Source organism: Gossypium raimondii, chromosome 7, assembly GCF_025698545.1.
Source record: "Gossypium raimondii isolate GPD5lz chromosome 7, ASM2569854v1, whole genome shotgun sequence".
Taxonomy (NCBI): Eukaryota; Viridiplantae; Streptophyta; class Magnoliopsida; order Malvales; family Malvaceae; genus Gossypium; species Gossypium raimondii.
In genome coordinates, this window is record NC_068571.1 from 38,378,612 (window position 1) to 38,393,749 (window position 15,138).

Below are 15,138 nucleotides of genomic sequence, written 5' to 3' on the forward strand. Positions count from 1 at the left end.
TGGAGTATTCTTGGTGTTGATTGACTCTTTAATCCTCTAGCTTCCCGAGTGTAAATTGAACACACTGCCAAATCTGCGTGTCCGATTAATAAAAATTAAGTTTTTTAAGGTTGGAGGAGATTTTCTCTTCCAACAATATGATTAGAGAATTTTCTTTTAAAGGTATAATATATTTTATTATTACACTTAATTTTAATTAAAAAGGTGATTCTTGATTTTAATTTGCTTTGATATGGTTTTTATTTTTATTTTTGACTTTGTAGCGTGTCTGGTTTTGTGGTTGCTTATGAATTTTTTTCTTTGGTTGGTGTCAATAAGCTTCGATGGCTTCTGTTTGTTTCATTTCAAGCAACAAAAATTCTAATTGACAGTTAATATATATATGTATTTCTCTTTGAGCCATAAGAAACTTCATTGACTGGTTTGTCTTTCCTGGAAGAAATTAATCAACCCTTTTGTTGCCTACATACTCATTCGGGGATATTTATGTATGCTATTCATCTTCTTGGTATAGATGTTCATAACGAACATTTGGAAGCATTTGAATAAAATTGTCAGGCACGAATTCAACTTCATCTTGTATAAAATAAATAAAAGTATGCATATCAAATCATTTAGTAGTGTGGGAAAATATTTGATTTATTGTCCGAGAAGTTTTTAAACTTTACAAGTAATGTTAGGATAATGGTAAGTACAAGTTGTTTTTAAGCTTTTTGGAGTCTAGGCGAAACATTAATTGGGGCCCTTTTAAAAAAACTATAAAATGTAATATAATTAAATAAAAACATATACTAGTAATTTAACTTATTACATTAAGCGAGTAATATATTTTCTAACAAAAGTAAAATATATATATATTTTCATTCAATCTACTCCTATGTCATTAACGACAAAAACACAAAAAAAAAATCATAAAAAAAGGGGTTCTAAGAGCATTCTGAGATGCAAAATCATTAATGATAATATTAACATTAATGTTTTCCAAAAAATCCTTCTCGATTGATAAAATTGTCAGACCATTCAACCGTTCTTGTGACATTGACGATTTCAAGTAGGTTTTGATTAACTTTAGTTTTAAAAAAACTTCTTTCAGTTGATGCTACAACCACAGTGGCCGTTAAAAATAATTCTATAAGCGATTGAAATATTCGGATAGCAATCTGTAGATTTGACAAACTAAGAGAGAAGGACTACCACGGCAAAGGCGTCATTGATCATCTGAAAAATTATTTTAGAATCTCAAACTCTCAAATATAAAGTAAAAATTAATAACTTCAATTGATTGATGCTGATGACTAATGAATGATGTATTGCTCAAATGAAATTTGGCCCTATTTAACTCCTAGAAAATTTCTCCCATTGCCATGGTTATGAGAAAATAGAGAAGGTTGGATGCTAGTAACCATTGCGCTTTTTTGGGGGAAAATTGAAAATCTCCATTAACTTTAATAGTAGGAGTTGGAATTTGGGAACTAGAGGAGGTTTGGAGAAGCCAAAGAGTTGGAGGTGAAGCGTTTATGGCGAAGAATTGAAGGCCCATTTTATTTTCCTTTCTTTTTTTTTTCTAGCTTGCAATGAAGTGTCGATTAAAAGAATTAAAAGGTTGAAGATTTTTTTTCCCCACATAAAAGTTAAAGGAAAAAAAATATTTTTTTGGGTCCCTTCCAGCCTTGGACCTTGGGTGGCCGCACTCCCAAACTGCCCCTAAGGCTGAGCCTGGGTAAATATCTTATAGGGTATGGCATGAGAAATCACCATGTATCTTATTTATTTTGTTTTTAAAAAATATCAATTAAGAATATTTAACAGTTTCTTAAGTCCACTTGTAAAATAAAAAAAACTCTACTATTAATATATCAAATAATAACTCATAATAAAATATTTAAAAATATATATAAAAAAACAAGTAAAAATTCAAACTTAAAAAAATACACAGCAAATATACTAAATATTAATCATAATATTGTTTATGATTTCAATCTACTTTTTAATCTCTCTAGGATTAGCCATTTCTTTAGATTGGAGAGAGGTAAAAAAAAAGGAATAACATGGTCCAGTTCCTTCATGTCCTATCCTATGCCCATTTAATAAGATAGATAGGGAAAGATCCGGTATAGGTACCTCTAGAATTGTTGTTGGTACAATTTTTAAGTCAAAAGTTGCTTACTTATGCTTTATTTATTTGATTGTTTTGAAAAGGATTGCTTACATTTATTATTATTATTATTGAGGAAGAAGGTTGCTTACCAATGTTAAACGGGTAAAAAATTTTGGCAACATTAAAATAGAGTTAATTTAGAAAAATGACATTATTATTCTCATCCAGTCCATCATTATTGTTTTATGTTGTAATTCGGACACTTTTTTTTGTTGCTCAACTGTCACGTTTTGGTCGCTTAATTTTAAAAAGTTACAAAATGATTATCAAATTATTTGAAAGTTTTCATTTAATTTATTGGACTATTAAAATTATTGTTGTTTAACCTTCTTTGTTCACATTACGTGCACCGATTAAAAACTTTCCTTATTCTCTTCTACAATTTAAATTATTTCATGAATTAGCTTTGAACGTCATGAATTTACGAACCAAAATCTAAACAATTTTCTTCTCCAATAGTTGACGTTGATTATAACTTGAATCTAAAGTATGTTCTTCTACTTTTCAATGTGTATTGATCCACCATACCAATCGTCAAATAGTTGCTTGGAGCTCACTGTCCAAACTTAAAAAGAAACACTCAATAGTTTAGTGACCGGAATAAAAAATTTTAAATAGTTTAGTGACTTAAATAAAACTTTCAAATAGTCCAGTGACCATTTTGTAACTTTTTGAAGTTGAATGATCAAAACGTAAACTTACTAATTGTTTGGTGCCCTTGGGTGTAGTTCACCCATTTTTAAATAACATTTTTTTTTCTCAATTCTTTTTAAACTCAAAGTTTTTCCTTGTCTCATGTACTAAACGTGTCCCTAAGTTGATGCTATAGTATGGGAGACCCAAAAAGCATATCTAACGAGTTCCCATTACTAGTTTTCCTTTTTTGGGGGGAGGGGGCCTGCTGAATCTCCCAAACATGAATTACAATTGTTCAAATTTAATTCTATACTTGCATATCATATCTTGAAAGTGATTGTTTGAAATCAGTGGACTTAAAAACCTGATTTAGAAACTCTCTTGTTTTTGTTAACAGAACCACCTGTTTTTTGTGTTCTAATAACTTCCACCAGTGCCTGTATTAAATCGGTATATAGTCTTTAGTATTAGAAAATTTGGTGTGACTAGAAAAATGTGACTAGAAAAAGGAATAAGGTTTATCTCTATAGAATTATTTGATCGGGTGCTTCATTTCTACTTTAACATCAGTGTCAGAATATATAGATATAACGTATATTATTTGCATTGAATATGCTTAAAATGAGTTATGGCATTTAAGAATAAGTTTTTATAGCAAAATTATATTGCAAATGGCTCACCTTTGAGCAATTTAGTATAGGTTCTATCTTAATGGTATAGAGTTGAGTGTCTAGCTTACTAGATATGAAAAGAACAATAAAACCTTTAGTTTTTAGTGTTTTTTTATGTTCCATTTTCTTAACCTCACAACCTAACTAATGGATCTCATTAAGTTAGCTTGTGGGTGGTGATTTCTCAACACTATAAATATGGGGGGTTTCTACTTCATCGCCCAATAAGAAGCCTTCCAAAAGCCAGAAAAAGAAAAGCAGCAGATAAGCATATCCAGTGTTATATTAGTTTGTGGGATGGCAAAACTGTCAGATCCTCTTGTGTTGGGGAGAGTGATTGGGGATGTTATTGATGCCCTCTCCCCATCTGTGAAAATGTCAGTCACTTTCAACACCAACAAGCAGGTATATAATGGCCATGAATTTTTTCCATCTGCAGTTACTAACAAGCCTAAGGTTGAGGTTCATGGAGGTGATATGAGATCCTTTTTCACCCTGGTAACTATACATGTCGCTAATACTCTCTTTTCTTTTCTTTTTTTCTGGATTTTTCAAGAGAAAATGTCTATCAGCAATCATATTTTTATATTGCAGGTGATGACAGACCCAGATGTTCCTGGTCCTAGTGACCCTTACCTGAGGGAGCACTTACACTGGTACTTCTCTTAATCAAACTACATGTATAAAAATACAAAATATATTAACCATTAATACTAATATATAACTTCCATAGGGAAGCTGACAATGATCTATCTATCTATCTATCTATCTATCTATCTATCTATATATATATATAATGACTGTTAGGGTTGATAATTTCCTTGGCTTGATAAAGCTAAAAAAAAAGGAAATAAGATTTCATCAAAACAAGAGCACAAATTTAAGCAATCTACTGAATATTTGTACTTGAATTGACAATCTCACAGGATAGTGACAGATATCCCCGGCACAACAGATGCCACATTTGGTAAGTATCCTCTTCATTCTTCATAGAGATAGAGTGAGAGAGAGAGAGAGAGAGAGAGAGAGCATTATATGATAGAAAAGGGACTAACTTTGATCGTTAAAAATATAATTATAAAATATATATACACACAGGAAGGGAAATGGTGAACTACGAAATGCCAAGGCCAAACATAGGGATCCACAGGTTTGTGTTCCTCCTCTTCAAGCAGAAAGGCAGGCAAACAGTGAGAAGCATACCGTCATCAAGGGATCGTTTCTATACCAGGAAGTTTGCAGAAGAAAACGAACTAGGGGTTCCTGTTGCAGCTGTCTATTTCAATGCTCAAAGGGAAACAGCTGCTAGAAGACGCTAAAACATAAAGTGGTTCACCAATGGATCAATGATGTTTGCCCTAGATCTGTTCAAAGTTCCATTGTGCTTCCAGTAAAATACATGTAATAGCAGTAGTATACTAGTAGTTGTGCCAAATGTGGCCAAGAATAAGCTCTTGGTGGGGGACATTTCTTAGGGAATATTTACCTCCAAAGCAGTATCTCGCTGTTGTAGTATATTATATTATATATATCCTTTCAAGGTTTAGACTGCTAAACTACTTTGTAACTTAAGCTGTTTCGAAATATATTTAAAAGAAATGGTGTCTTCCGTTGTATGTTTTTCTTTCACAATTATGCTAATTTTCAATCAAACCCATCTGTATTTTGGGCTAAATTCATGTTTCCTTAGGCTTTGATTTGATATCTTGACAGTCTATTGTCAATACGCCCTGCCATTTTTGTATACCTCAAATAACCCCCAGTTTCAATTCCACTTTCCTCCGACTCTGGCACTTAGATTTCAAGCCCAACAAATTTGACTTAATTCTAGTAAGATTTATTGTTAGTCACTTTGTTGTGTTCTTTAAGAAGAAAAAAGGAATTTCCTGCAAAATAATAATTTGTCTTTGAATCTGACTTGAGTTCTATTACATATATTTATTCCAAAAGTAGGAAGAACCAATTTTCTTTATGCATTAAAAGAAGAACAAGAAGCGACTGAAGTTTGGAGATTATATCTTTTTTCTTTTTCCATATTAAGAACTAGAAATAAACCACAAGAGCAATAATTGAAGGTCAGAGCTTTATCTACTAAGAGAAACTGTCATGTTTCCATTTTTATTTTCTTTCATGCCCCCCATACCGAGACGGGGTATGGCATGTTTTATCATGTTTACAAGACAACCCTGTAATTGTTACCTCAAATATAGTAATTATTAATCATTTGATGAATTCTCATATTATCACTTGGACTTTATTGGGAATTCTGGAATAACCACTTTATATAGACTTTGACTGAAGAACAAAAACCCAGTTGAAAGAAACTTCAGGGCGAAAAGAAGAAGGAAGCCTAAATCAGCAAACCTCACTTTTCCATTATTTTCTCTTCAACTTAACTTTTTTTTTTTAAGAAAACAGGTTTAAGCTAAATCTGTACTTACTGTTCAACTGCAGAATAATGATTTGAATTCTCATATTATCACTTGGTTTATGTTGTGAAACTGGAGGAACCACTTGGACATTGACTGAAGAACAAAGAAGCCGACTGAAACTGCAGAAAAAGAAGATTCACAGCAAGTATATGAGAAACCCTCATTTTCCCATTTTTATTTACTTCAAAGCTCTGGCATAGCGGGTGTGACTTTATTTCTTCTTTTTCATGTTGGACAAGCCAAGTCCTGCGAATTTTACAAGAATCGAAGAGATGTTAAGTAGGCTATTTGTTTGTATCATGTCCTTCAGGAAAATGATAATAATAAAGAAGAAAAGGGAAGGAAACAGTTGAAAAGATCTTAAATATCACTTGGGACAGTTCTGAGTTAAAAAACCCACCTTGTTTATCCATTATCTGAAGAGCAAAAACCATGTGGATCAGTGTGTGTAAAGTGACTAAAACAATTCATTGAAAAAAGAAGCAGTGGTTGTATTGCGCAGCTATGCCATGCATATAGCTAAGGCCCCTATTGTCCAAGAATTCCGGTGACCAGGGCTTCCTTTATTTTGGAATAAGCCGGGTTGGAACATGTTATTCGACGGCCCTGGTATTAGCTTTTGCACTGACCATTTTCACTTATATTTTTGTATTTTCTTTTTCGAGATTATGCATATTAAGAGTCGGGATTAGACATTTTTCTTAGTTGAGTTTATGATGGTATTTTATTTATGAACATGTGACTAACCAATTGTGAACAGTTATACGAAGGATTTGATTGAGTTAAGGAAGCTAGTATGACACTGTTTTAGAAAGGGTGCTTTGTTTATGGTTGTTAACCAACAATTTTAGAATCAGATTAGTAATCGAGCTAATTAAATTAACAAGTTTAATTAAATAAAATTTTAAAATATTATAAAAATAAAAACAGATTAATTAGATTATATCAATTATTAAATTAATCGATTTTTTTGATCGATACCTCAATTAATTTTTAGTATAAATAGTTTGATTCAAACAATCAAGAAACAATTCTATCATACTATATTTAAAATAAAAGGAAATAAAATGTGGTATTGGATCATTTTAGCCTAATAAACCAATAAAAGTTTGTATGATAAGTCTAAGGATTTTTCTATAGTATTACAAAACAGGTGGAAACTTATCTTCCTTGATTTCATCTATATTATTATTTAAGTTATTATTTAAGTTATTAATTAATTTGATATCACGAGTCAACCGAACACCAACTCGATTAAAAATTACGAAAATATCATTCAATAATTAAAATAAGTTATATTATTTTACGGTATTTTAATCTTTTATTTCAAAAAACCAATAAAAATATGAAAATGGTGGGATTTGAACCTACACCAAATAGACTAGCAAAACCTTTAATTTACCACTCAAAGAAAAATTAATTTTGATATATTTTTACATTTTTATTTTAATATGCACAATTAATCTAATCTATTTGATGTATTTATTTTTGAAATTTTGTTTTACTCACAATTTAATCTAATTTTATATCTTATTAATAATGTTGTTAATTGAGTTGGTTTCACAAGCCAACTCGATACTAACTCACAATTGGTAACAAAACCATGATAAACAATTTTAGTGCATTTAGTATTATTAATCTAATGTATTTATCTAGTTAAATTTCGTTTTACTTACAATTTAATCTAATTTTTTAATATCGTATGTATTTCATGAGGTATTATGATTAATGAGTTTTAAATCATATGTTCCATTATTTATTATATATTATTTTTAAACACACATCTATTTTCAAAATCCTTGGTTTCAACACGCATGTCATGGGGCTAGAACTTTAGTCTTGCAATTAGTGCAACCTTAGGCGGCTTCTTGGGTTCAGATTTGCCTAAGTCATAATAGCAATATCAATTTTCTAATGCATCGGAAACAAAGTGGAAGCAACTCAAAGACCAAGAAACAACAAGAGAACAGAAAAAACCACAAGAAAACAACAATCACAAGGTGTTTGAGTAGATGCTCTCAGCATTTTAGATTTTTCAACACTTCCCCTTAAGATGGTGAATAGATATTTTCCATTCCCATATTGCATGTAATGTCTTCAAAGTTAGAAGTAGGCATTCCCTTAGTTAAGACATCTTCCAATTGATTACTTAATGCTATATATGGAGTGCAAATCAAGTGATGTCTAGCTTTTCTTTAATAAAGTGTCTATCTACTTCGATATGCTTAGTGTAATCATGTTGCACTGGATTATGTGCAATGTTGATGGTAGACTTGTTGTCACAATAGAGTTTCATAGGTCTTTCCCACTTGGTTTTAATGTCATCAAGTATTATTTTGAGCCATAACAATCACAAACTCCATGAGCCATAACTTTGAACTCTGCTTCAGCACTTGATATTGCAATAACCGATTGCTTCTTACTCCTCCATGTTACTAGGTTCCCACCAAGAAATGTACAATATCCTGAAGTTGATCTATGATCTACAACAGAACCTGCATAATCAACATCGACATATGCCTCTATGAGCAATCCTTTATTTTTCTTGAACAAAATTCCTCTACCCGATATTCTTTTGAGATATGACAGAATTTTGTTAACAATCTACAAGTGTTTCTCTCTTGGATCATGGATGAATTGACTTACTACACTTATGAAAAATGCTATATCTGGCCTTGTATGTGACAAGTATATCAGTTTCCTAACCAACCGCTGATATCCTTTCTTATCTACAGTGTCATCATCTTTTTCTTCACTCAATCTCAAGTTAGGCTCAATGGATGTGCTTGTTGCCTTGCTTCCAAGATTGCATGTTTCTTTGAGCAAGTATAAGACATACTTTTGTTGGGAAATAGAGATGCTTATACTTGAGTCTTCCACCCCAATTCCTAAAAAATACTTTAGCTTCTCTAGTTCTTTAATTTCAAACTCTTTTGCTAAGTACTTTTTGAGTGTTTCTCTTTCAATTTGATCAATCTCGGTGATGATGATGTCATCTACATATACAAGTAGGGTTGTAACTCCTCTTCGTGAATGTTTTATGAACAAGGTATGATCTCATTGACTTTGTTTGCATTGCATTGCTAGCATCACTTTAGTAAATCTTTCGAACCAAGCCCTTGGCGATTGCTTTAATCCATATAAAGCTTTCTTTAACTTGCACACTTTCTTTTCAAAAAACATTTCATTGAAACTTAATGGAGGTTCCATGTACACCTCTTCTTCTAAGTCCCCATGTAAGAATGTATTCTTAACATCAAATTATTGTAAACACCAACCAAAGTTAGCAGCTAAAGACAAATTATTGCTACAGGTGCATAGGTCTCTTGATAATCTCCCTCATATGTTTGTGTATATCCTTTTGCGACCAACCAAGCTTTATGCCTTTCTATTGAACCATCAGCTCTATATTTCAAAGTAAACACCTACTTACACCCCATCGTTTCCTTTGTGCAGGTTTACAATTTCCCAAGTCTTATTTCTTTCTAGGTCATTTATCTCCTCTTTCTTAGCTTGTAACCAATTCTTATTTCTAAGTGCTTTTTGTAGTGTTTGTGGGGTTGAAATAGAGTTGATAGTGGTAAGAAAAGTTCTATGTTGTGGAGAGAGTCTATGGAAAGACACAAAATTTGAGATTAGATGCTTAGTACATTCTCGTATTCCTTTTCGAACAACAATAGGTAGGTCAAAATCATTAAATTCACAAAAAAACAGAGTCAGGTTTAATAAAAAAAGGTGCAGAATTTTTAGTACCTGATTGTGGTCAATTCTTGGACTTGCACAGATTTAGAAATATGAACTTTCTTCCTTGAGTAGACCTTGAGTGGTGTAGTAAGATTTAAACCAGTTTTTTTCTCTCAGTACTAAGATCAGGTTCAATTTCTTTACTAGCATGTTCACTTTCAATTTCAAGTTCAGGTTCAGGTTCAGGTTCAGGTTCAGGTTCACTGCTAGTATGTTCTCCTTTGGAGTTAGGTGCATGGTCAGGTTTGAAAGACTTTAAGTTGGGTCTAGGACTTTGAAAATCTTAAAAAAATTCCTTATCTTCCCAAGAACTCTCTCCCTAGAGATGAGGATTGTTACTTTGAGAGTAAGGCTCATTTTCAACAAATATGATATCCATGGAGGTAAAAGTTTTTCTGAAGGTGGATGATAACACTTGTATCATTTCTTTGTGTTTGAGTATCCTACAAAAATACATTTTAAAGCACTTGGATCAAGTTTTCATCTTTGGTGTGCATGAACATGCACAAAATCAACACAACCAAATACTTTTGGTGACAACTCGTAAGAGACATTAAAATCAAGATAAAAAATAGAAAGAACAATAATGGGACTCTAATATTTAACACTTTGGAAGGTACTCTATTTATCAAATGTGTAGCAGTTAAAGCAGCCTCCCTCCAAAAGGTTTTTGAAACTTTATGGTGAAAAAAATTGCTCGTGTCACATTTAGCAAATGTTTATTTTTTTGTTCAGCAATCCCATTTTGTTGGGGTGTGTCTACACAAGATGACTCATGTATTATACCTCTTTTTAGAAGAAAGATAAGAGAACTTGATTAAAATAGTCTCTTGCATTGTGAGATCTTATCTTTTTAATCAAACTTCCAATTGTGCATAAATCATTTTATGAAACATTGGAAAAATACTGCTTCTGATTTTTCTTTCATAAGAAATAACCATATAGTTCTAGTATAATTATCAATGAATGTGACAAATCATTTTGCTCTAAAAATACTAAAAACTCTACAAAGCCCCCAAATATCAGTATGTATCAAAGAGAAAGGTCTAGTAGATCTTGTATTACTCAATGAAAACGATTGTCTATGATGTTTAGCAATTTCACATGTATTACAATGAAAACTACTAACATCTTCATTCTTAAAAAGTGATGGAAACATGCTTTTAAGAAGAATAAAATATGGATGGCCAAGATGGAAATTATGAAGCCAAACTTCAGATTTATTAGGAGGTAGGTTACTTGAGGAGCATATGAGGGATATCTGACTATTGTTCTTCTTGTTGCCACTCATTTCCTCAAGGTAATAAAGTCCATCTTTCACCTTAGCAAGTCCATTCGTCTTCCCCGTAACCAAATCTTGAAAAACACAATGAGTAGAATAGAAAGTTACTTTACAGTTTAGATCTTTGGTAATTTGATGAATAAATATGAGATTGGAAAAAATTTGGGGACATGCAACATATTATTTAGGGATAAAAAATTTGATAAATTTACTATTCCTTGGCCTGCAATAGTTATAAGAGATCCATCCGTAACAGTAATCTTTCTAGTTCTAGGACATGGGTTGTATGTTCTAACTTTGATTGGGTTGTGAGTCATGTGGTCAGTAGCTCTTAAGTCGATGACCCAAAAGCTTAGAGAAAACATGCTTGAGGCACTTAAAGCATAAGAGTTAAATTACTTACTTGATTGAGCCAATGAATATGTACTAGAGGACTTTTCAAGGGAATTTAGGAGGTTTCTTAGCTTTTCAATTTCTTATTTCTTGAATTCTCCTATACTAGCCTAGTTGGATTTTTCTTGGGTTGGGTCTTCTCTATTAGCTAAGCAGGTTTTTCCTCCTTTGAATCCTCTTTTACGGCTAAGGGCTTGTTCCTTCCCGTAGATTTTGAACCAATCCTCTCGTGTATGACGTGGTTTTTTGCAGTACGTACACCAAACTATCTTTATTTGACTTTATACACCCATTACCTAACCTTGCTTCCTTATTGTATGACTTTGTAGAAATTATTGTTGACCCTTCTAATGTTTTAGGCTTCAACATGACTTCTCGTCTATTCTTTTCAACTAGGATTAAGGATATTGTCTCATTCAGAGATGGAAATATTTCTTTCCTCAATATCTGGACTCTGACTTGATTGAATTTCACGTTTAGACCTACAAGAAAGTCATAAAGTCTATCCTTTTTTATAAAGCTTTTCAAGGTAGTTGCATGTTCACTACATAGCATCTGAACACACTGATATTGATCCATTTCCTACCATAGATTTTGTAGAAGATTAGCATATTGAGTAACAGAAAGGTTGCCTTGTTTAGTGGCTGAGATATTTGTTTTGATCTCATAGATTAGGGCAACATCTTCTGCTTTTGAATAGGTTTGTCGAATAGTAGTCCATATGTCTTTAGCTGTTGGTAGGAAGATGCAAGTATCACTTACTTCAGGTAACATGGAGTTCCACAACCATGACATGATCATAGAGTCCTCTTTGTCCAAAGCAGCGAATTTTGGATCACCATTTTTCGGTCTAGTTCCTAGCAAGTGATTAATTTTTCCCTTTCCTTTGAGAAATGTTTGAACAAATTGTGACCATTTTAAATAGTTTTTCCATTGAGACTTTAAGCTATCTGGATATTCTGCAAATCTCCTATGTGTGGAATATTTGAGGTCTCTTCTGATTTGGTATTGGATTTAATTTCTGATGTTTTAGTTTCATCCATGTTAGAGGTTTAAAAGAAAAAAAAATTGGCAATGAAAGCCTAGTGAAAAAATTAGCAATGAAGGCTGAAAATTGTACTTGGCAATAAAGACTTGAAAAGCAGAAAGTACTCAAAAATAAAAGTTGAAAAGAAGAGGTCCCAATAGTAAAAGCTCTGACACCATGAAAAAAAAAAGAACTAAATTACTCTATTATGTTTTTTTGGGCTTAGGTTGTACAATATTTATACAAATGGAAGTGGACTTTTATCAATTCCATGGGATCTATAATCTCTCAAAAAATTAGGAGCTAATTTATTCTATCCTAAAATACATTAGGAGTAAACTATTCTAACCTAAGAAAATAGTAGAAATCATGGGATATACATAGAAATTATAGCTGTATAGAAAAAATATTTTAGATTTTTCAACATAAAGGGTAGGGTTTAGGGAATTAGCCATGTTATTCAGGCTGAGCCGGGCTCGGACCAAAAAAATTTACCTGAGACCCAACTCATTTAGAAAATAGCCCTCATTTTTTTTCTAAGTCCATTTTTTTGCCTATATTTTTGTCCAAACTCTCCAACTTTTCAAGCAAGCCTTCGTGCTTAAACAGGTGGCCTGACCCATGATTAGGTCTAATTAGGATACAATGGGATGATTACAAAAGAGGAGGAAGACCTCTATTTATGGTTGAGCTCTCCCAGATCTAACGATACGGATTGAATTACATCAACGGTTGAGATTAGTGTCTATCTATAAGATAAAGAGTCCTAAGAGATTTTAGCTCTATACATCTTTATCTCTTATGATTTATAATAATTACCTTGGTAACTCTAATTTTACTAAAGTGTTTCACTGGGTCACTAGGACTTCAAGTAAATGGGTTTTTCCATGTGTTCCATGAATCAGGTTAATTCAACTAGGTCAAATGATCGCCATTTAATCAGTTGGCCTCCATGGGACGCCCTGTTATGCATTTGTCATGAACTTTGATCCGCGGCTTGTGACAAATACACCTGTGATAGGATTTTCTTAATTTTATTTAAAATGATAAACATGTTATAACATTAGTTACATTAAAACATTACTTTGAAAACAAATTAGCTATATAAAAACATTTCATAACCCAAATATTTATTTGTTCCATTCAAAAGACTTAGAACAGAGGCCTTGTAAGTTATAATTTACTAGATTGAAATCCATCAAAATCATGTAAAGTTTTAACATGTTACCAATTTCTGGGCTTGTGTTGTTTTCTTTTCTACTACTTTCAACATACACTAGCAGTCTAAAATTCAAAACTCCCATGATCGATTCTATTGATAAGATCTAAGACTGTATATACGTATATACTGAATCATGACAGCCATTGATTGGCCCTTGGTATTTGTTCATTTGATACCTACATTTTTTTTTGGTTATTTTCTGAACATGACATCCTAATTAATTCTGTGATATCAAGAGAATGTTTTTTATACCATTAGTTCGTCGACATGAACTTTGTTGACACCATTTTTTGGATGAAAAACTGGGTCGACTTGGGTTTTGAAAAATGAAACGGGAGTCGCCACCAATCTCTTTTTTTATGAGGTGTGATTGGATCACCTCGAAAAAGGTTGTTTTTAATAAATGATTTGATTTTATTAAAACAACGGTTTCGGTCCACGAAATCTAGAAAACGAGTTCGGGAGTCGGTTACGCACGAGGAAGGATTAGCACCCTCGATACGCCCAAAATTGGTACCTTAGTTGATTACTTAATGTCTTAATGTCGAAAAGCTGAAAACTTTAAAGAAATTTAAAAATATGATCCTTGTATTAAAAAGTTGAAAATTTTGGGAAAAGGGGGCACATTCCACGTTAATCGAGAAAGAAAACATCATATCCAGTAAGTTAGGACACAATGTCTCGAATTTCCGATACGCGAATGAATGCCAAAATTTTATTTATTTAAAAAAATATTTTATTATCTCGGGTTTAAGAAAGGGATCATGCCCAGTAAGTTAGGACACAATCTTTTCTTAACTCTTGATATCGTTTAAAACTTGAGTTTGAAAAGATTCGTGTAATAAAGTTTAAAAGAATATTCAATTGTTTAAATCAAATGAAGAAATCGCAACTCAATACGTTAGGGCACAATTTCTCAAAATATTAAACATTGAATATTGCATTTATTTCGAAAAATCCTCGTCTCGAGAAAATAACGTGTCACATCCAATGCGTTAGGATACAACGTATTGAATTCTCGATAACGAGCTTTTCATCATTTTTTTAAAAGAGTAATCTCGATTATTTAGGTTCAACGAAGAAAATCGAAACCCAATACGTTAGGGCTCGATTCTCTCAAAAATTCCAAATACCGAGTATTACTTATATTTTTTAAAATTTCGTCTTTCTTACGAATTTGAATAAAAACTATATATGACAAAATAATTATGATGATGCAAGTAAAAATAATACGAGCAGTAGCAATAAAATGAATGAATAAAAGGACAAATTAATGACATGTAAAATAACAAATACGTGAACGAATTAGATTAAAATAATGATAAAGACATGAATAAATAATCAAAATGAACATGAACAAAATTTTAAAAATAATAAAGTATAAATATGTATGCATACGTACGAGGATATAAAATTTAAAAAGCAAAACAACAAAGATATACGTAAATGTAGCAATAAACATCAAGTAAAACAAAGATACAACAAGGAAAGAAATAAATAAATTATAGAAGTATGGGTGTTTATATATACATTATAAAATTATAAAATAATACAAAAATATATGTATATATAA

The 15,138-nt window shown here is 31.9% G+C and overlaps 1 protein-coding gene across 1 annotated transcript; it reads left to right on the forward strand.

Moving 5' to 3' along the window:
* The first annotated feature begins 3,688 nt into the window (after nt 1-3,688).
* On the forward strand, nt 3,689-5,081 carry LOC105792632 (CEN-like protein 2). The gene is made up of 4 exons (XM_012621297.2): nt 3,689-3,963; nt 4,060-4,121; nt 4,392-4,432; nt 4,564-5,081. Exons 1-4 carry the CDS (start codon nt 3,763-3,765, stop codon nt 4,782-4,784), a joined length of 525 nt encoding a protein of 174 aa, XP_012476751.1. The 5' UTR covers nt 3,689-3,762; the 3' UTR covers nt 4,785-5,081.
* The last annotated feature ends 10,057 nt before the right edge of the window (nt 5,082-15,138 follow it).

What these genes read in the sequence shown, in the direction of transcription:
- LOC105792632 (XM_012621297.2), top strand. Translation starts at nt 3,763, where the DNA reads ATGGCAAAACTGTCAGATCCTCTTGTGTTGGGGAGAGTGATTGGGGAT. An exon ending in TGAGATCCTTTTTCACCCTG is followed by an intron (nt 3,964 to 4,059) that starts GTAACTATACAT and finishes TTTATATTGCAG; the next exon opens with GTGATGACAGACCCAGATGT. An exon ending in CACAACAGATGCCACATTTG is followed by an intron (nt 4,433 to 4,563) that starts GTAAGTATCCTC and finishes ATATACACACAG; the next exon opens with GAAGGGAAATGGTGAACTAC.